The following is a 21,122-nucleotide window of genomic DNA, read 5'->3' as shown; positions in this document are numbered from 1 at the left end:
TTAAACTAGGGAAGTTTAAGCAGTGCATGTGTGGATCTGCACACACATGCAGCATTTGCTTGCATTCCATGTATGAGCTAGCCTCAGTCAAAACAGTGACGACACATACATGACTGCCTGCTGTTTTGCGTTACTGTGTATCTACTGTGATTCATGCATGCTGTACTGTGACTGAGATAATAGTGTATATGAGACACACTTGACAACAACATTGATCAGGATGTGAAAAAGCTACCAGATACAAGTTGTCAGCAGGTTATGGCTGACTAACTTGACGAATGAGTGTGTGGGCCGTCTGCTGAGGACCAAGAGCTCAGGACAGTCAGACGGGGGCGTCGCAGCAGGAGTCACCGTGCTCGACAACCCTCTGCTGTCCTGAGATGTCACACTCCTGCCTGCACATACAAACCACACTGAAGTCAGAGTTCCACCTGCACCTCCACCTGTTCTTGCAACAGCATGAAAACTGACAGAGGTGAGACAGCAGAAAAGTTCTTCTCTATTTTTTTTTATTTTTTACTAAGTTAAGGAATTAAGTTAAGAAGAGTGATTAAATAAATAGTTTCTTGCATTTTTGATTTAATGATTGTGTTTAGGATTATTTCAGAAACATGTTTAGAGGATCTTTGTAAGCCTGTATTTACTTTAAAAGAAGGGAAGCACTTCTTCATCCTACAGAAAAGGTGACACATTACAGATGAGTTCATAAAAAGTGTCTCTGTCACTCTTTCAAGGCTCTGTCACTTTTTCTTTTTTACTGGAACAGCATGGTAAAGTAGGCCTAGGCTGCCATCTTGTGGCAGTGTGTTGTTACTACAACATATGAAATTGTGTTTCTATTGGAAATATAATTCAGCACCACTGAGCCGCTCTCTCAGTTACAAACTGAACCTGTTTTGTAGACGTATAAATCACTAAACACAGTGAAGCTTTTGGTTTTGTAAAAGTGTTTCTTATTCTAAATGCATGTTGATTTTTATCAGGGTGAAGAGCAGTTAGCAGTGCATTCATGGACATCTTTAAACTATTAATTGAAGAATCTTTGGTCATGATGGCATGAACTAGAAGCGTGAGCTCCAGGTGAGACTGCACAGAAGAACAAGTGTCCTTAAACTGCATCAACTGATGACGTCTTACAATTTTATTCCACTGTGTGTTTTTATCATTGAATGTTTCTGTCTTTGTGTACATGTAACGCAGACACTAAAGCTGAGCCAGAACTTCATGCTGAAGAGAAGGATTCTTTTAAAATGCATGGGGGAGCAAGCGAGTCAGATACCAAGGGCACAAAGATGAAGCAGGTCTGATCGGAAACCGTTTATTTCCAGGCCAGGGAGCACAAATAAAAACACCCTTAAAAGGTTCCCTCCTGCTCAACGGCGTCACTCCCTACGGAGAGAAGATCTACATGACCTTATCTGCGTATCTGGAGGTCAGCCGCTGCTCCGCCGTGTTGTACCTGTTTGTACGTGTTTTTAAGTCTCTTGATGTCATCGTGTCTAACACACACCCTTTATCTCCTCTCTGCAGCTGGACCATTGCATCCAGCCTGCCATTATCACCAAAGACATCTGCACGGTCTTTTACTCCCGAGACGCCAAGATTTCCCCACCCCGTTCTCTCAAGAACCTCTTTGGGACTGGATACTCCAAAACTGCTGACTGGTAAATCTGGGCTGCTGCACTGTGGCCATCTCTGTTTCACAATCAAAGATATCTGCCCTGTTACAAAGTTTCCTTGTTCAAAACTTCTGCTTCATTATAGCAACCGAGTGACTGGGATCTACGAGCTGAGCTTGTGTAAGATGTCTGACACTGGAAGCCCAGGTGAGCGGCCATGAAACATGTTTAAAGAACGGCAGCTGTTTTATCATAATTCTGTGGAGAGCTTCATCCTAATGAGGGCTCATGTCCTGAGCAGGGATGCAGAGGAGGAGGAGGAAGGTGCTGGACACATCAGTGGCTTATGTGCGTGGAGAGGAGAACCTGGCCGGCTGGAGGCCCAGAGGAGATAGCCTCATCCTAGAGCACCAGTGGGAGCTAGAGAAGATGGAGCAGCTGCAGGAGGTGGGGCCTTAAAAGATTCATAAAGAAATAAATCTGTTTAATATCATTGAGGGAAAAATGACTTTTCAACTCAAAGACCAAAGTGCTATTCTAAAAAGTTTTTTCTTAGAGTACAGACTTTACATGACTAACCTCCCCTCTTCTCCCCACCTCACATTAGCCCCCATCTTTCTTCCAGGTGGAAAAGACCCGTCACCTTCTGGGAGAGGCGGCTCCCGTGGGAACAGCTCCCACCACCAAGTCCCTGAGTGAGTCTCTGTCCCCCAGCGTGAGCTCCGGCACTCTGTCCACGTCCACCTCCGTCTCCTCGCAGATCTCCAGCACCACCTTTGAAAGCGTGAGAAGGAGCTGGCCACCAAGGTGAGAAAAACGTGGGCTTAGTGGGCGTTCTTGTTGCTGCCTTCTTCCTTCTCTGCTCGGAGCTGATCGGTCTTGTTCCTGTTGTGTTGTAGTGCCTGCGCCTTCTGACACACACCTTCAATACTGAATACAACCAGCTGGTGAACAGCATCAGTGACTGCAAGGTGAGAAATAATACAAAGAAATAAAAAAATAGCCTTTCTGTGTCACATCAGGGAGTTCCTATATTGACGTCTACCTCATCCTGCTGTTGTTTCACTTCAGCTTTCTCTCATCTCACCGATCGGACGTGATCCATCCGTGACGAGCTTCAGCAGTGCCACCCTCACCCCTTCCTCTACCTCCCCTTTCTGTCGGACTCCCGCTGTGGCTCCATGGGCCAGAAGTAAACATATTTTTAGGAACATTGACCTCGATCTGCAAACGGTTATTGACAGGTTATCTATTTGATTCTGACTTGGTGTGATTTGTGTTAAAGGACCCCTGAGAACAGCTCACGTGCCTCCAGTCCCTCCTGCTCAGACTGTGAAAACTTCCCGATGGTTCCCACTCTGGAGACCTCCTACCTTGCGCGGGCTGCAAAGAACGAGTTCCTGAACTTGGTGCCTGATATTGAAGAAATGCGACCAGGGTGAGTAATGCCATATTAACCCAAATACTGTCACTATGACATGTGTCTCACAGACCAAATGTAAGTCGACACTCATGTTCTCTAGTTCAAGCAGAAATGATGTGGATCGATTCAAATTCCTGAGCCTGGATGATTTCAGCTGGAAACAAACCAACTCTGCTTCTTCCTCAGATAATTCAATTCAATTCAATTTTATTTATATAGCGCCAAATCACAACAAAAGTCGCCTCAAGGCGCTTCATAGATAATAATGGATTGGATTTATATAGCGCTTTTCAAGGCACCCAAAGCACTTTACATTTACAAGCCATTATTCATTCACTCTCACATTCACACACACTGGTGGAGGCAAGCTACGGTTGTAGCCACAGCTGCCCTGGGGCAGACTGACAGAAGCGAGGCTGCCATATCGCGCCATCGGCCCCTCTGGCTAACACCAGTAGGCCGTAGGGTAAAGTGTCTTGCCCAAGGACACAACGACCAGGACAGAGAGCCCGGGACTCGAACCGGCGACCTTCCGGTTACAGATACAGAGAAAAACCCAACAATCATATGACCCCCTATGAGCAAGCACTTTGGCGACAGTGGGAAGGAAAAACTCCATTTTAACAGGAAGAAACCTCCAGCAGAACCAGGCTCAGGGAGGGGCGGGACCATCTGCTGCGACCGGTTGGGGTAAGAGAAGGAAAACAGGATAAAGACATGCTGTGGAAGAGAGACAGAGGTTAATAACAGATATGATTCAATGCAGAGAGGTCTGTTAACTCATACTGAGTGAGAAAGGAGACTGGAAAGGAAAAACTCAATGCATCATGGGAATCCCCGGCAACTATGCAAGTTGTAAACAGTTGTAGGATTAAAGATTATTGAATGTACAGAATGATTATTTACACAGAGCTATACAGTAGTGCAGTTAAGATAAGTGAGGGTGTAGATAGTTTCTACAGAGGCTATATAAAGTGCTAGTGGTTGTGAGTGGTGGTTCAGTCCATGTTATTATTGTGTGTTTGAGGGTACAGTTGTCCATTGTGGGGGTGTGTATGTTCAGTGCATGAGTTTAACGTGGGTCAGATGTCAGGAGGCAGAGTTCAGGAGTCTGACAGCTGTGGGGAAGTAGCTGTTCCGGTACCTGGTGGTCTTAGTCCGGAGGCTCCTGTGGCGCCTCCCAGAGGGCAGGAGGGTGAAGAGTCCATGTGATGGGTGACTGGGGTCTTTGATGATTTTTCCCAGCCCTTTTCAGACACCGCTTCCTGTAGATGTCTTTTATGGCAGGAAGTGGTGCTCCGGCGATGCGCTGGGCAGTTTTCACGACCCTCTGCAACGCCTTCCGGTCCGAGGCAGAGCAGTTCCCGTACCAGACTGTTATACAGTTGGTCAGGATGCTCTCGATGGTGCAACGATAGAAGTTCACCAGGATGTCTGAGGACAGGTGGTTCTTCCTCAGAGTCCTCAAGAAGAAGAGGCGCTGGTGAGCCTTCTTGACCAGCTTGGAGCAGTTGGTCGTCCAGGTGAGATCCTCGGAGATGTGGACTCCCAGGAACTTGAAGCTGCTCACACGCTCCACAGCCGTCCCCTTAATGTGGATGGGTGGATGTGGGTCAGCATTCCTCCTGTAGTCCACGATGAGCTCCTTGGTCTTCTCGGTGTTAAGCAGCAGGTTGTTTGTGTCGCACCACTCAGCCAGACGATCCACCTCCTCCCTGTAGGCGGCCTCATCGTTGTCACTGATGAGGCCAATCACCGTGGTGTCATCTGCAAACTTAATGATGGTGTTGGAACCATCAGCAGGTCTGCAGTCGTGGGTGAAGAGGGAGTAGAGGAAAGGGCTCATCACACAGCCTTGTGGTACACCGGTGTTCATTGTGATGGTAGATGAGCAGTGGTTATCCAGCCGGACATGTTGGGGGCGGTTGGTCAGGAAGTCCAGTAACCATTTGCAGATGAGGGAACTGATGCCCAGGTCTGTCAGTTTCCTGATGAGTTGTGAGGGGTGGATTGTATTGAACGCTGAACTGAAGTCTATAAACAGCATTCTGGCGTAGGTGTTGTTGTTGTCCAGGTGTGAGAGGACAGAGTGCAGTGCGATGGAGACTGCATCCTCTGTGCTCCTGTTCTGGCGGTATGCAAATTGGTGGGGGTCCAGGGTGGGGGGGAGACAGGATTTGAAGTGTGCTAGGACCAGCTGCTCTAAGCACTTAGCTATTTACAGTTCATAACAAGAGACAAGGCACCATTTCTCTCCTTTGTGTTCCAGTCATCACAGCAGATTAAACTTTTAAAATATTTGCAAATAGTATAAAGAAATATATAAAGAAGTAAAACACTAATTTATTAATACTTAGAAATACTAAAACTTACATTTGTCAGCAAAAACTGCTGCCATCTGAACCGAAACGTTACAAACCAGCTTCCCCACAATCTGTGTATTTTTCTATGCTGGCTACTTAAATTGGCATCCAACAAGCTATTTGCTTTAATCTTTTATTAGACAAAGGCTGACTGGTTAGTTCAAGCTTCAACTGCATCCAAAGGACTGAAAATGTTTTAACACAGTGACTGAACTTGATTGAAGTCTCCGTAGTTTGTTGAATCTGTTTCGAGTGACTTATTTTCACAATTCCAGGAATTTTTAAAAGGCACCAAAAAGCATTACAACGCTGAGCTCGAGTCTGTGGACTTCAAAGGAAATGCAGAGGAGGCCAGGGTCCACATCAACAGCTGGGTGGAGAAGCAGACACAAGGTAAGCATAATGTAACTTTAAATGATCTCCACTGTAAATCCTTGGATCAGTTGTGTTGTGTTCAGTTGAGACATTATTACCGGATTGTCCACCGTCCACATTATTTTCTGTTTCCAGTTCTTCCAGTCTAATTTCTATTCAGTATTAAGCAGCACTATCTCTGGGTTTTACTGTTTGGTTTCATGCTATTAATAAAACCATCACAGCAGTATGTTGCTGTAAATAGCAGGCCAATTCTTCTATTCTTATTCTATTATGTGATGGGTACTTCTACTTTGATCACTTGTGTCTTTAACATATTTTATTTTTCAGGCCCATTTAGGATTGGCTGCTATTGATTCTATATCTTTATATTATCTTAAGTGCAGCAGGAAATTCATTCATTGTTTTTATAACAGCGTGATACAAATACAGGCCATTTATAAATCTACCATCTATAATAATAGGATACAAGGACTTTCCATGAGGGTTATAGGACTGTGGTGCCACCTGCTGGAAATGAGACATCTTAATCCCAGTTGAAAGATGACATTATTTTTGTAGGAGCCATTTTTGGGTTGATACCTCATGTTGCCGCTAGAGGTAACCTTTTTAAGTTTCTTTTTTTCTTTCTTTTTTTTAAAACTTTATTTAATAAACAATGAGTATACAACATACGAACAGATGAAGTATACAAAACAACAGAACATGAACACAAAAAGCCAAGAGTGAAAGAAAAAGGTAACAATTATAAGAATACACATACATATATTGTTTTGAGAGCCTTTGTGTTGGTGGAGTCTGATATTGATTGTAGGTACATTTCCACATCCTTAAAATAATGACAGAAATATGGTGTTTTGTTAGTAAACTTACATTTATGGATAAAAAATGTAGCTAAAAGTATGAACAAATTCATCATAAAAAACATTTCTCATACTTCTTGGGGAACTTAAACAAACAGAATAAAACATTTTCCCATCGTAAAGAAAACTCCCTTAAAATATGGACAATAACAAACCTGCTAAATTCCTTCCAGAATCTCTGTGTAAAAGAACAGTACCAAAAAAGATGTGTCACAGTTTCTGGATGATCCCCACAGAAAGTACAATTAGTATTTATGTCCCTTTTACATTTTACCATGTAGTGACTGGCTGGATAACATTTATGTAGAATTTTAAATGAGACTTCTTTCACCTTATTTACAATCAAATATTTATGGGGGACCATCCAGACTGTCTTCCACTTGATATCTGGAACATATCGGTTCCAATAAGATGTTATATATGGGAGAGAGACGATATCTTCTTGGAATAAACTACGTATTCTCTTATTGCTGTTACCAAGTTCCTGTGAAAAGCAGATTTTTCCTATTGGTGACTCAGCTGGATCAGGGAGAGTGACTGAGGCAGATATTGAGCTGTCAGTGTTTTTATATAACATTAAAGTCCCTGAGGGTGTGGCACCAAGCACCACTGAGGATTCCACCTTTTTAAGTTTCTGTCTGGTAGGTTTATGTAAGGTATTTAAGGTGGACGCACGTAATCAGCGTCAGGTGTGTTGTTAATCATAAGAAGGCAAAACGTTTGTGACCGCTGCGCTTTTATCTTAAAATGTTTGGAACAAAGACCAAAAAGGACAAGATAAGTACTGCTGGAGTTATTGGACTGTTTAATTAATTCATGCATACCAGAAGCATCGCGTCACCCCCGCTAACAACCACCTCAGTGGCTTCAAGCCTACGCTTGAATTTTTGTTTTTTGTTCCCTGTTATACTGATCATAAAGCTTTTTCCCCCTTTTTTTAAAATAAAAACCATCTTGCTGTTGCCCTGTTTTCTGATTTTATAGCTGAAGATGTTGTACAGTAACTAGTGCATCTTTGGTAATAGTTAATAGTTTTCATAAATTCTTTTTACCAGATAAAATCAAGGACTTGCTAAGCCAGGATGCAGTGGGTAGCCTGACGAAGCTGGTTCTCGTGAATGCCATTTACTTCAAGGGCAGCTGGAACACGCAGTTTAAGGAGGAGAAGACTGCTGATGTGCAGTTTCGACTGAACAAGGTAACAGTGCAGAAAGGCAGCATAGGATGGTGCAGTTATACTTTGATCTGTCATACTACAAACGCGCTGTGGACTTTGCTGAATGAGAACATAAAGCCTGGAGCTCTGAGGGGATAAAATCGTGCTTTTAGGACGATCACTTTCCAACTTTATGCAGTTATGCAATGCAGTTTATTATTCATGTAATATCCAATAAGTGCTCAAATAAATCTCAAACAACAGCACATCACAAACTTCGACTAACAAGAACAAATTGTGTTGTGACGTGTGCTCTACATCCAAATCCACTCAATGGCTGGAATAAAACCATGACAGAACTTTTTGAGATCATTTTGAGACTAAACACAAAAAACATTTCTCTTGTCTCCCCTATTTTTCAGAACGACACTAAGCCGGTGAAGATGATGCAGCAGAAAAGTAAATTTCCTTTTGCGACCATTCCTGAGGCCAACTGCAAGGTAACATCCATCACTTTCAGCTTATTACAGGATTTCACCAGCATGATCTAAAACTTGTCTTTTACAAATATCAGCCTAAATTTCTAGATTAGGAAGTCAGATCATCTTTGATGGAGTAATAAATAACAACAATGTTTCTGGACAGATTCTTGAGATGCCGTATAAAGGAAATGACCTCAGCATGCTCATATTCCTGCCTAATGACATAGAAGATGATACCACAGGCTTGGAAAAGGTAAGATGCACTTACCAGTACTTTAATGTCCAGTTTCAATCAGACAAGCTAGTGACACTGTATCCACACAGCTGGAGAAGGAGCTGACCTATCAGAACTTTGTGGACTGGACTCGCCCAGACATGATGAGCCCCAACGAGGTTGATGTCAAGCTCCCTCGATTTAAGATGGAGGAGAAGTATGACTTGGAGAAAATCCTGACCAACATGGGAATGGAGAACGCTTTTGACATCTACAAGAGAGACTTCTCTGGTGAGAAATATTGCACCAATGAGACACACTGAATCAATTATACAGTTATATTGAGAGCACAAAAACTGCAAAACATCATCTGGTAAAGAAAAAAACACAACTGATTTCTGGGCTCTTCATCTACTAGGAATGTCTCCAGCAAATGACCTGATAGTGTCCAAAGTTGTCCACAAGGCTTTGGTGGATGTAAATGAAGAAGGAGCTGAGGCTGCTGCTGCCACTGGGGTTGACATGGAAGTCCGCTCTATAACGATTCCCGCTGAGTTTGTTGCCGACCATCCCTTCATCTTCTTCATCCGACATAAACCCACCAAGAGCATTCTCTTTGTGGGCCGGTACTGCTCACCCGAGTAAACACGAGCTGACATTGACATGAATTAAACATAAAACATTATATACAGTATAAGATTTTGTAAGGTAAACCTAGTTCATACAAATGAAGTAAAGAAAAGTTATTAAAACAAAACGTGCCTTGCTGTTTATTCTTTCAGTGTCCCACAGTAGCACATTTCCTGCTAGGAAAATGTCAGAAGTCACATCATTTCTGTAAATTGGGAAGTAACTGTAATACATCAAGTCACCTCTGTCTCTTGTTACCAGGACTTTTTAAAATGAATGGTGCAACATGGAAAGAGGCCGTACACAAGAGTTTAGCTTTGAGCTCAATATGCGATGATCCTTTCAGCCATGACATCTCTGACATGGGAAACCAGGGAATTTGATTAGAACATGGTGAAGGATTTTCTTTTCAGTTAGAAACTGGATTTGTGTAACATGGTGGTGAAAACCCCCCAAAGAAACCAGCATATGATCAGTCGCTATATTGCATTTAATACAAACGTCCTTCGTGTATCCTTTGAATACAGAACAGATCATTTCTGATATCTATGAGTAAACCCAACGAGCACGTGTCCCAAAAGACCCCACAGTGTTTTTATCTGGCTTTTCCCTGACAGTTAGTGGACACTGACAGATGTGTGCTGAATATGAAAGGAAACAAAAGAACTAAAGAAGGTTTGCAGGGTTAAAAACAAGAACTACATGAAGGTTGTTTCATCCTGCTGTAACTTATGACAGAAGCATCTTTTGTTTGTTTGTTTTTATTTACACAAAGACAGATGTTGAAATAACAGGAGTAACAGTTTAATTCAATTGAAATCGGTCCAATCGTCTATAATGAAATTATTGTTTTTCATTAGTTGGCAAAAGATGGGGGTTGTTGACTGCAATTCAGTGAATGCAACAGGGGAGGACGCCAGTTTGGATGGAGGGGAATCAGCAGGACAGATGAGATTTTGTTTAGGAGTCGAGTAGTTGTGTGAATGAGGAGAGGAGAGCACATTAGACTGCTGAGAGACGGGGAGGTAGTCAAGCACTGACCACATGTCTTCTTGGATTTCAGCAAAACAGATGGGCTCATCTCGGTCTTGAAATAATTCAACTCGGGGTTGAACTGATGCAGTTTGAGAGGCATCTACAGGAGAGGCAGGGGTGGGTGAGGGCTGCTGAGACTGCGCAGTGATAGGTCACAGGTGATGCCTGTGTGTTTGGCAGTTGCAAACACACTGGCTGCTGGCGAGGCACGCTGCTGTCATCTGGCTTTGTCTGTGGCTGCTCATGTGGCTCTGTCAGAAATGAATGAGAAGAAGAAGATGGCTGTGACTCAGCTGGCCTCATACGCAAGTTGTTGGCTTGTTGAGCTTCTTCTTCATGTACAGATGCAGATTCTGCAACGCAAACAAAAATACATTAAGTCTTCTTTTTTTCAACACATTTTTGTCTCGTTTTCATCACATTTCTTATGTCAGATGCTGTGATACCAAGAAATCTTCTTTCACCTTTTCTAAGTCTGATTCTCTTCCTCTTCTTGCCCTGAAAACAAACACAGAGTTTTCATTAGCTGATACAAACTCTGTGCAGTGACTGTTTCATCATTCAGTGCAGTGATGCACACATGTAGGAACTGCATGTTGGCACTTTGGACATACATAGTTTTCTTTGGTCGACCAGGCTGGATGCTCTTTGGCATGATTCTGTCTTTCTGTTTCAGCCTGCTTGAAATATCTGGCTTTCTGGTCGTTTGAAAGCGACTTCCACTGTGGACAGAAGATCATAAGAACACACTGTGAGCACTGCTACTACACATAACTACAGGACAGCTGGGACACATGCAAAAACATGAGCAGACAACATTAACAGATGCACTTACTCTCTGTCCCACCACTGCATTTACGGCTGCACTTCCAGGGATGTTGAGTTCAGCAATGACCTTTGGCCTCTGCTCTTTGAGATAGAGCATGAAGGCATTTGGCGGCTTCTTGACGTATGGCCCATCTTCATCCTGCTGGGCTGGGCACTTTCTTTTTCTTCAGGAATAAAACACAGAGTAAGAGCACATGTTAGCACTGTGTACAACTGTGAGGGAAGCAGTTCAAAAACACGAGACAAGCTGTAAAACTGAATGAAATCAGGCACCATTAATGGATCATTACAATAATTCCTGCAGACATCTGCAAACAAATGACAGATACTTGCAGATCAGTGAACCAAAGCAGCCGAGCAAACTTACTTTGGAGTGGAGGTGTTAGGTGGAGGAGCAGGAGTGACATAATCATACATCTGTACACCGTTCCTACACAGATGAAGGGAGACAGATATGAGATAACAAGAAGAAGTTATGAATATAGAGATGTTCAGCAGCTGTGTTCACTCCAGTGTTTGTGTGTTTTACGTACAGTACTCCAACAGGACGCAGGTTCTGGAGCACACAAAACACACAACAGGTGATGAGACAAGCTGCAATACTATCATCTATCCACTAGGTGGAAGAATTGATCAGTAGAAAGAGGAGATGTGCTCAAAACGACATTCATACATAGATTTATTCTTCTTAGTTAGTCTTAAGAATTAGGATTCACTGACAGTGAAGAAGTTTCAGACGTGCACTCGCGTTTCCTTTTTAGCATCCACACATCAAGTCTTTAAACAAATAATGAAAGGATAATGAAAGAAAGTTTAATGTGAAATTACTGAATTATATGAAATGCCAGAGTGTTTTTCTTTAAACTACTTGGGACACTGCCTTTTAGTGATGTCACTAAAAGGCAAGGTTCTAATGTTGTGTTGCCATAGACTCCGGAGTTTACTTTTAAAGCTCACTTACAGAACTGACTTATACAGCTTAGTTAGAAAAGTCAAGCATCCAGACATTTGAAGGACTATTCACTCATTAAGGTCACATTTTCTATTTTAAAAGCTCTCAAAAAATTAAGATGAAAAAGGAAACAAGAAAAGTTACGACTGAGGCAGATAAGAAAGATCCAGGAGATCAAAGTAAGTAAAAAAAAAAAATCCCCCAAATAACAGAATCTACGTTTCTAACAATGTTGAGGCTCTGTGTATAAAATGATTCATTTTTAGAGGATTTAAATCCTGGTTTTGATTGAAACTAACCTGAGTGCAACATGTCTAATCAAAGAAAGGTTACTGGGGCACTTTGTCTTTTGGTAAAATAATGTGACAAGTTTATTCTTGGACTGAGCAGTGAAAACAGAGCAACAAGTGTCATCAGTATCTAGACTTAGTAGACCTAGTATGGACTCGTGTTGGTGTGTTTTTTATCAAAAGGATAAACTTGTTATTATATTGTAAGCAATACTAATTTAAAATTCAATGACATCAAAATCCTTCTAGTCCTGATGTCGAGCGCTCTTTTTCACTAATGTGTTGTTGTTGTTGTTGTTGTTTATAGATTGTAAGAGCAGGATGGCTAAAAGAAAGGCCAGTCCTGAAAAAACGACCCCCATAAAAAGAAGGAGGGTCACTGAGCAGGCTGGTCCTTCCACCAGCTCAGATGCTCATGTGGTCGGGGGAGTTAAGCGAAAGGTCCAACAAGATGAAGCGGGGACAACCAATACAGCAAAGAAGCGTAAACTTCTTGACCATGTGAGCGGTGACAAGGGGCAGGCATCTTCCTGGTTGGACACTGGTAAAGGTAGGCTAATTAGTTGAGTGAGGGGTAGATTAAGTGTACATCTGGTTGCTAGTTTGAAGATATTAGTGTTTGGGAGATATTTGTGTCTATTATCTAATAAGCTGACGTGCTTTTGGTGTTTTCCACATCTGCAGACTGCAGCATAGAGATTTCAGAGAGCTGCAGTAAAAACAAAAAGGCTGGCAAAAGGAAAGCTGCGGGAGACACCAGGGACCCACCTAAGAAAAAGAACGTGGACCAGGACAAAACCAAAACCGTTGCCAAAAAGTCAGTGGCTGAACAGAAACGTAAGTAGCAAGCAGCTTAGCTTTTATATTCAGGTGAAGAGCAAAATGAACATTTAGGGTACAGCAGAGAGTAATTTGTGTGACAGCTGTAGTAAAACCCAATTTGTCTTTGTCTGTTTAGGTGACTTCCAAGCGAGATACGTGGAGGAGCACCGGCTTGGAGAAGGAGGATGCGGAGCAGTGTTTGCTGGCTACCGCATAAAGGATCATTTACCAGTAAGTGTTCAGATGGTGGTAGTAAGACAGGCAGTAATGCAGATAAGGGATAATATCGTAAGCTGTTTTACACCTTTAATGATGTCATACTGAGGAAATGCTCATCAATGCCCTGTGTCTTTTAGGTGGCCATCAAACACATCCCAAAGGGGAAAGTGTACTGCAAAGTGAAGGTAAATGTGCAAGACTTGAATTGTTTTTACATTAGTGGATTGCATGCAGCGTTCACCTGTGGAACGTCTGTGCCTCATCATCCACTTTGTTGAAATATTTCAGGATGATAACGGGAAGAATGTGTCAGTGGAAGTTGCCATCATGCTGAAGCTTGCAGCTGAAGCAGATGGATCAGTGGAAACATCAGCCCCAGTGTCTCTGTTGGAGTGGTTTGACTTTGGCAGAGAGCTGATCCTGGTGATGGAGAGACCTGTCCCCGCTGTGGACCTGGATAAATACATAGAAGAAAATGGAGGATTTTTGCCAGAGGACAAGGCCAAGGCAAGTTGACTTGCCTTAGAAGAGTCTTAGACTGTACATCATTCAATCAAAGCACAGAGTATTAGAGAAACATTAACCCATTGATTGATTATTGTCTTTTTCATCGTTTCCAGGTAGGGCTGGGCTATATCATACCATTCACGGTAATACCGGTGTAATTTTGGGCAACGATAGGAAAATGAAATATCGCGCTAGAATAGGTAAAACGCGCATGCGCAGTGCCTATGTTTACATACGCAGATGGCGGTGACGCAGAAAGAGAAGAGCAAAAGTGGATCGTTGAATGAAACGGATGAACCAGAACTGGTTTGTAAAAATGCTGCAACTTTAGTGGTGTGGAACTGGTTTAGCTTTCGTCCGTCAGATACACAACAAAGCACAATTTTTGGTAGCGCATGCTAGCGGGCCGTCGTTATTACCGTGTTGTTTGGAAAATACGGCACACTTAAAATCAATCCTTTGATTTTTCTGAAACTCGACAGTGCCCCTTATAATCCCGTGTGCCTTATGTATGAACTCTGGTTGTGTTTACTGACCTCAAAATGATTTTATGTACACGGCGACTTTGCTAAGCTACAAAGCCGCACCGCTCGATGGATTGTCGGAGCATTACGGCTATCGTAGGCAGGCGCCTCGCGGAGTGATACGTACTGCACCTCAACGTGATATTACCGTATTGTGTGTGTATAACCTCTTTTTAAGCTTTGTGGATATTTTACATGGTTATGCTGAGGATATGTCGGCCAATTTCCACTGGAAATGCCTTTTGGTTAAACTGTCAGCGAGGAATTTGCATTTGCACTGTTACATTTTTATATAACTTTAATGCACATAAAAAAACAGCTGCTTGTTTAAGTGAAAATACATTTATGGGGTTTTTTGCACTAATAAAGTTGTGGAGTTGTAAAGTATTTTGTCTAGTGTCAGTTATATCGTTATCGCAACTTTTCAAATGTATATCGTGATAAATATTTTTGGTCATATCGCCCTGCTCTATTTCCAGGTCATTCTGAAGCAGCTGGTTGATGCTGCGAAGCACCTGGAGGATAAACACATCTTTCACCGGGACATCAAGAGTGAGAACATTCTAATTGAGACCGGCTCAGATGTACCGCGTGTTCGTATCATCGACTTTGGACTGAGCTGCTTTGTCAAGGAGCGGTCGCAGTACCGCGTCTTCTATGGTAACATATTCTGCTCTTGCTCTTCACAGATGTCACAATTTTCGCCTTTTGTTTTAGAAGAAATTGCAATTGTGTCTGTTTATTAGGTACAGAAATGTACTCCCCTCCCGAGTGGTACGGGCGCAGTTGCTACAGGTGTGGACCCACCACGGTATGGCAAATGGGAGTGGTTCTGTACGAAGCGCTTCATGCCGGGGACTTTAACACCACGAGCTTCCTCAAAAAGCGCCTGAAATTCAAAAGACATCTGTCCAAAAGTAAGAAAACGTCACACTTCAAGACTGACTGATGGCTTGGACCACTGGAACTATCATCTTCATGTTTTTTCTCTTTCCTTTCTTTCCAGACTGCCGGGATTTCTTGGACGCGTGTTTAACCAAAGTCCCGGAGACGCGGCCGACGCTGGAGGAGCTACAGCATCACACTTGGCTGAGATAAGCCTCTCACACACACACACAAACACACACAATTCAGACGTTATCATTTATGTGTGATGTATGAATTACCTTTCTTTTTTTCAGGAAATAATTTTTTTTAATTGGCCCACTTTAAATTTCAGTGTTTTGGAATTCCTGTAACCCCCCCAGCCATCCCAGGAAAGGGGATCTCTCTTTGAATGGGCTTTCCCGAGGTTTCTTCCCGTCAGTCTGGCCCCCCCAGGGGAGTTTTTCCTCGTCTTCATAGAGAGCTTGGGCTGGCTCAGGAGCTCCATCAAAACTGTCTTTATTTAATTACTCTAATGTAATCATATACTTTAAAGTAATCAAATAAAAGACAGTAAAAATCTGAAGACTTGAAGTAAACTTCCATTAAAATAAAACGTGTTTAATTCATCTTTGCTGAGGATACTGTGTTATTACTATTTCAAGGATTATGTCAGAACACCGGATACTGGTACCCATCCCTACCCATCACTAGGGAACAGAACAAACCAGACATCAATTACAACAAAAATGACACTGACCCAGCCAGCATAACTTGTCTGCCTTAAGAAATGTTTAGCAATATTACAAATTGGGTGATATGCCTTAAAGTAGCTTCTCATGTGTTCAGCATTGTCAAAGGCTACATTTTAATTAAAACCACAATCTAGTAATGTTCTGTCTTTAACCTTCCTAATTTGTTTTTTGTCCTAACCTAACACTAAATTGCCAGTGAAAACAAAAGTTACATAAATAAAGAAGAGTAAAGAAAATTACGGTCTTTTTTATTGTAACAGTTTACCAGTGTACAGTTTGGTTTGTATCATATCTATCTAATAGACTCCAGTTTGTGCATGTAAATGGAGAGTCCTCTTCACACACTGAGGTTAATTATGGAGTTCCACAGGGTTCAGTGCTAGGACCAATTCTGTTTACATTATACATGCTTCCCCTAGGCAGCATCATTAGAAGACATAGCATAAATTTTCACTGCTATGCAGATGACACCCAGCTCTGTCTGTCCATGAAGCCAGATAACACACACCAATGAGTTACACTGCAGGAATGTCTTAAAGACTTAAAGACCTGGATGGCCGCTAACTTTCTGCTTCTTAATTCAGATCAAACTGAGGTTATTGTACTCGGCCCTGAAAAGCTTAGAAATATGGTATCTAACCAGATTCTTACTCTGGATGGCATTACCTTGGCCTCCAGTAACGCTGTGAGGAACCTTGGAGTCATTTTTGACCAGGACATGTCCTTCAACGCACATATTAAACAAATATGTAAGACTGCGTTCTTCCATTTGCGCAACATCTCTAAAATTAGAAATATCCTGTCTCAGAGTGACGCTGAAAAACTAGTTCATGCATTTATTGTGTGAATGTGTGTGTGAATGGGTGGATGACTGGATATGTAAAGCGCTTTGGGGTCCTTAGGGACTAGTAAAGCGCTATATAAATACAGGCCATTTACCATTTACCATTTATTACTTCCAGGCTGGACGACTGTAATTCATTATTATCAGGATGTCCAAAAAACTCACTGAAAAGCCTTCCGCTAATCCAAAATGCTGCAGCAAGAGTCCTGACAGGGACTAGAAAGAGAGAGCAGATTTCTCCTGTTAAATCCAGAATTGAATTCAAAATCCTGCTCCTCACATACAAGGTCTTAAATAATCAGGCCCCATCTTATCTTAATGACCTTGTAGTACCATATCACCCTATTAGAGCACTTCGCTCTCGCTCTGCAGGCCTACTTGTTGTTCCTAGAGTATTTAAAAGTAGAATGGGAGGCAGAGCCTTCAGTTTTCAGGCCCCTCTTCTGTGGAACCAGCTTCCAGTTTGGATTTGGGAGACAGACACTATCTCTGCTTTCAAGATTAGGCTTAAAACTTTCCTTTTTGCTAAAGCATATAGTTAGGGCTGGAGCAGGTGACCCTGAATCCTCCCTTAGTTATGCTGCAATAGACGTAGGCTGCCGGGGATTCCCATGATGCATTGAGTTTTTCCTTTCCAGTCTCCTTTCTCACTCAGTATGAGTTAATAGACCTCTCTGCATTGAATCATATCTGTTATTAACCTCTGTCTCTCTTCCACAGCATGTCTTTATCCTCTCTTCCTTCTCTTACCCCAACCGGTCGCAGCAGATGGTCCCGCCCCTCCCTGAGCCTGGTTCTGCCGGAGGTTTCTTCCTGTTAAAAGGGAGTTTTTCCTTCCCACTGTCGCCAAAGTGCTTGCTCATAGGGGGTCATATGATTGTTGGGTTTTTCTCTGTATCTATGAAGCGCCTTGAGGCGACTTTTGTTGTGATTTGGCGCTATATAAATAAAATTGAATTGAATTGAATTATCTGAGGAAGAAGCAGAGTTGGTTTGTTTCCAGCTGAAATCATCCAGGCTCAGGAATTTGAATCGATCCACATCATTTCTGCTTGAACTAGAGAACATGAGTGTCGACTTACATTTGGTCTGTGAGACACATGTCATAGTGACAGTATTTGGGTTAATATGGCATTACTCACCCTGGTCGCATTTCTTCAATATCAGGCACCAAGTTCAGGAACTCGTTCTTTGCAGCCCGCGCAAGGTAGGAGGTCTCCAGAGTGGGAACCATCGGGAAGTTTTCACAGTCTGAGCAGGAGGGACTGGAGGCACGTGAGCTGTTCTCAGGGGTCCTTTAACACAAATCACACCAAGTTAGAATCAAATTGATAACCTGTCAATAACCGTTTGCAGATCGAGGTCAATGTTCCTAAAAATATGTTTACTTCTGGCCCATGGAGCCACAGCGGGAGTCCGACAGAAAGGGGGAGGTAGAGGAAGGGGTGAGGGTGGCACTGCTGAAGCTCGTCACGGATGGATCACGTCCGATCGGTGAGATGAGAGAAAGCTGAAGTGAAACAACAGCAGGATGAGGTAGACGTCAATATAGGAACTCCCTGATGTGACACAGAAAGGCTATTTTTTATTTCTTTGTATTATTTCTCACCTTGCAGTCACTGATGCTGTTCACCAGCTGGTTGTATTCAGTATTGAAGGTGTGTGTCAGAAGGCGCAGGCACTACAACACAACAGGAACAAGACCGATCAGCTCCGAGCAGAGAAGGAAGAAGGCAGCAACAAGAACGCCCACTAAGCCCACGTTTTTCTCACCTTGGTGGCCAGCTCCTTCTCACGCTTTCAAAGGTGGTGCTGGAGATCTGCGAGGAGACGGAGGTGGACGTGGACAGAGTGCCGGAGCTCACGCTGGGGGACAGAGACTCACTCAGGGACTTGGTGGTGGGAGCTGTTCCCACGGGAGCCGCCTCTCCCAGAAGGTGACGGGTCTTTTCCACCTGGAAGAAAGATGGGGGTGAATGTGAGGTGGGGAGAAGAGGGGAGGTTAGTCATGTAAAGTCTGTACTCTAAGAAAAAACTTTTTAGAATAGCACTTTGGTCTTTGAGCTGAAAAGTCATTTTTCCCTCTACGATATTAAACAGATTTATTTCTTTATGAATCTTTTAAGGCCCCACCTCCTGCAGCTGCTCCATCTTCTCCAGCTCCCACTGGTGCTCTAGGATGAGGCTATCTCCTCTGGGCCTCCAGCCGGCCAGGTTCTCCTCTCCACGCACATAAGCCACTGATGTGTCCAGGACCTTCCTCCTCCTCCTCTGCATCCCTGCTCAGGACATGAGCCCTCATTAGGATGAAGCTCTCCACAGAATTATGATAAAACAGCTGCCGTTCTTTAAACATGTTTCATGGCCGCTCACCTGGGCTTCCAGTGTCAGACATCTTACACAAGCTCAGCTCGTAGATCCCAGTCACTCGGTTGCTATAATGAAGCAGAAGTTTTGAACAAGGAAACTTTGTAACAGGGCAGATATCTTGGATTGTGAAACAGAGATGGCCACAGTGCAGCAGCCCAGATTTACCAGCCAGCAGTTTTGGAGTATCCAGTCCCAAAGAGGTTCTTGAGAGAACGGGGTGGGGAAATCTTGGCGTCTCTGGAGTAAAAGACCGTGCAGATGTCTTTGGTGATAATGGCAGGCTGGATGCAATGGTCCAGCTGCAGAGAGGAGATAAAGGGTGTGTGTTAGACACGATGACATCAAGAGACTTAAAAACACGTACAAACAGGTACAACACGGCGGAGCAGCGGCTGACCTCCAGATACGCAGATAAGGTCATGTAGCTCTTCTCTCCGTAGGTAGTGACGCGGTTGAGCAGGAGGGAACCTTTTAAGGGTGTTTTTATTTGTGCTCCCTGGCCTGGAAATAAACGGTTTCCGATCAGACCTGCTTCATCTTTGTGCCCTTGGTATCTGACTCGCTTGCTCCCCCATGCATTTTAAAAGAATCCTTCTCTTCAGCATGAAGTTCTGGCTCAGCTTTAGTGTCTGCGTTACATGTACACAAAGACAGAAACGTTCAATGATAAAAACACACAGTGGAATAAAATTGTAAGACGTCATCAGTTGATGCAGTTTAAGGACACTTGTTCTTCTGTGCAGTCTCACCTGGAGCTCACGCTTCTAGTTCATGCCATCATGACCAAAGATTCTTCAATTAATAGTTTAAAGATGTCCATGAATGCACTGCTAACTGCTCTTCACCCTGATAAAAATCAACATGCATTTAGAATAAGAAACACTTTTACAAAACCAAAAGCTTCACTGTGTTTAGTGATTTATACGTCTACAAAACAGGTTCAGTTTGTAACTGAGAGAGCGGCTCAGTGGTGCTGAATTATATTTCCAATAGAAACACAATTTCATATGTTGTAGTAACAACACACTGCCACAAGATGGCAGCCTAGGCCTACTTTACCATGCTGTTCCAGTCAAAAAGAAAAAGTGACAGAGCCTTGAAAGAGTGACAGAGACACTTTTTATGAACTCATCTGTAATGTGTCACCTTTTCTGTAGGATGAAGAAGTGCTTCCCTTCTTTTAAAGTAAATACAGGCTTACAAAGATCCTCTAAACATGTTTCTGAAATAATCCTAAACACAATCATTAAATCAAAAATGCAAGAAACTATTATTTAATCACTCTTCTTAACTTAATTCCTTAACTTAGTAAAAAATAAAATAAAATAGAGAAGAACTTTTCTGCTGTCTCACCTCTGTCAGTTTTCATGCTGTTGCAAGAACAGGTGGAGGTGCAGGTGGAACTCTGACTTCAGTGTGGTTTGTATGTGCAGGCAGGAGTGTGACATCTCAGGACAGCAGAGGGTTGTCGAGCACGGTGACTCCTGCTGCGACGCCCCCGTCTGACTGTCCTGAGCTCTTGGTCCTCAGCAGACGGCCCACACACTCATTCGTCAAGTTAGTCAGCCATAACCTGCTGACAACTTGTATCTGGTAGCTTTTTCACATCCTGATCAATGTTGTTGTCAAGTGTGTCTCATATACACTATTATCTCAGTCACAGTACAGCATGCATGAATCACAGTAGATACACAGTAACGCAAAACAGCAGGCAGTCATGTATGTGTCGTCACTGTTTTGACTGAGGCTAGCTCATACATGGAATGCAAGCAAATGCTGCATGTGTGTGCAGATCCACACATGCACTGCTTAAACTTCCCTAGTTTAACAAATGGTGAGCAAAGCAACAAACAGAAGTTTTCAACATGTTTAAAGACGCTTCTATCCCCCCGCTGTACCTCCTCCTTCTCGCTGAGACTTCAAGACAAACCGTTCTGCTGCTGACAAGGCCACTGATACTGTTTTGTCCCTCTCTGGACCCTGTAGA

At 43.0% G+C, this 21,122-nt stretch overlaps 3 protein-coding genes, 1 long non-coding RNA gene and 2 pseudogenes across 4 annotated transcripts; 3 read left to right on the top strand and 3 right to left on the bottom strand.

The window, feature by feature from the left end:
- Positions 1 to 1,249: 1,249 nt before the first annotated feature.
- Positions 1,250 to 3,229, top strand: LOC120726571 (annotated as a pseudogene).
- On the top strand, positions 3,093 to 9,252 carry LOC120727091 (leukocyte elastase inhibitor-like). The gene is made up of 7 exons (XM_040021277.1): positions 3,093 to 3,101; positions 5,639 to 5,798; positions 7,699 to 7,841; positions 8,222 to 8,299; positions 8,445 to 8,534; positions 8,606 to 8,786; positions 8,914 to 9,252. Exons 1-7 carry the CDS (start codon positions 3,093 to 3,095, stop codon positions 9,138 to 9,140), a joined length of 888 nt encoding a protein of 295 aa, XP_039877211.1. The 3' UTR covers positions 9,141 to 9,252.
- Positions 9,253 to 9,885: 633 nt separating this feature from the next.
- Positions 9,886 to 11,441, bottom strand: LOC120726500 (transcription factor 7-like 1-B). The gene is made up of 5 exons (XM_040020155.1): positions 11,356 to 11,441; positions 10,996 to 11,152; positions 10,775 to 10,882; positions 10,625 to 10,658; positions 9,886 to 10,513 (listed from the first exon to the last, which is right to left on the bottom strand). Exons 1-5 carry the CDS (start codon positions 11,403 to 11,405, stop codon positions 10,224 to 10,226), a joined length of 639 nt encoding a protein of 212 aa, XP_039876089.1. The 5' UTR covers positions 11,406 to 11,441; the 3' UTR covers positions 9,886 to 10,223.
- A 549-nt stretch (positions 11,442 to 11,990) lies between these two features.
- On the top strand, positions 11,991 to 15,802 carry LOC120726430 (serine/threonine-protein kinase pim-1-like). Its single transcript, XM_040020042.1, has 9 exons — positions 11,991 to 12,119; positions 12,538 to 12,780; positions 12,915 to 13,067; positions 13,189 to 13,283; positions 13,409 to 13,456; positions 13,560 to 13,778; positions 14,782 to 14,962; positions 15,049 to 15,219; positions 15,309 to 15,802. The coding sequence occupies exons 1-9, from the start codon at positions 12,059 to 12,061 to the stop codon at positions 15,398 to 15,400; spliced, it is 1,263 nt and encodes a 420-aa protein (XP_039875976.1). The 5' UTR covers positions 11,991 to 12,058; the 3' UTR covers positions 15,401 to 15,802.
- A 1,933-nt stretch (positions 15,803 to 17,735) lies between these two features.
- LOC120727013 lies at positions 17,736 to 19,286 on the bottom strand (annotated as a pseudogene).
- A 299-nt stretch (positions 19,287 to 19,585) lies between these two features.
- LOC120726339 lies at positions 19,586 to 20,971 on the bottom strand. Its single transcript, XR_005694312.1, has 3 exons — positions 20,489 to 20,971; positions 19,885 to 19,981; positions 19,586 to 19,764 (listed from the first exon to the last, which is right to left on the bottom strand). It is a non-coding gene; the product is annotated as an uncharacterized LOC120726339 (long non-coding RNA).
- Positions 20,972 to 21,122: the final 151 nt, after the last annotated feature.

Source organism: Simochromis diagramma, unplaced genomic scaffold (assembly GCF_900408965.1).
Source record: "Simochromis diagramma unplaced genomic scaffold, fSimDia1.1 OVJJ01000359.1, whole genome shotgun sequence".
In the NCBI taxonomy this organism is placed as follows: Eukaryota; Metazoa; Chordata; class Actinopteri; order Cichliformes; family Cichlidae; genus Simochromis; species Simochromis diagramma.
The sequence above is the reverse complement of the archived record's forward strand: the minus strand, read 5'-3'. Positions and strand labels throughout refer to the sequence as shown.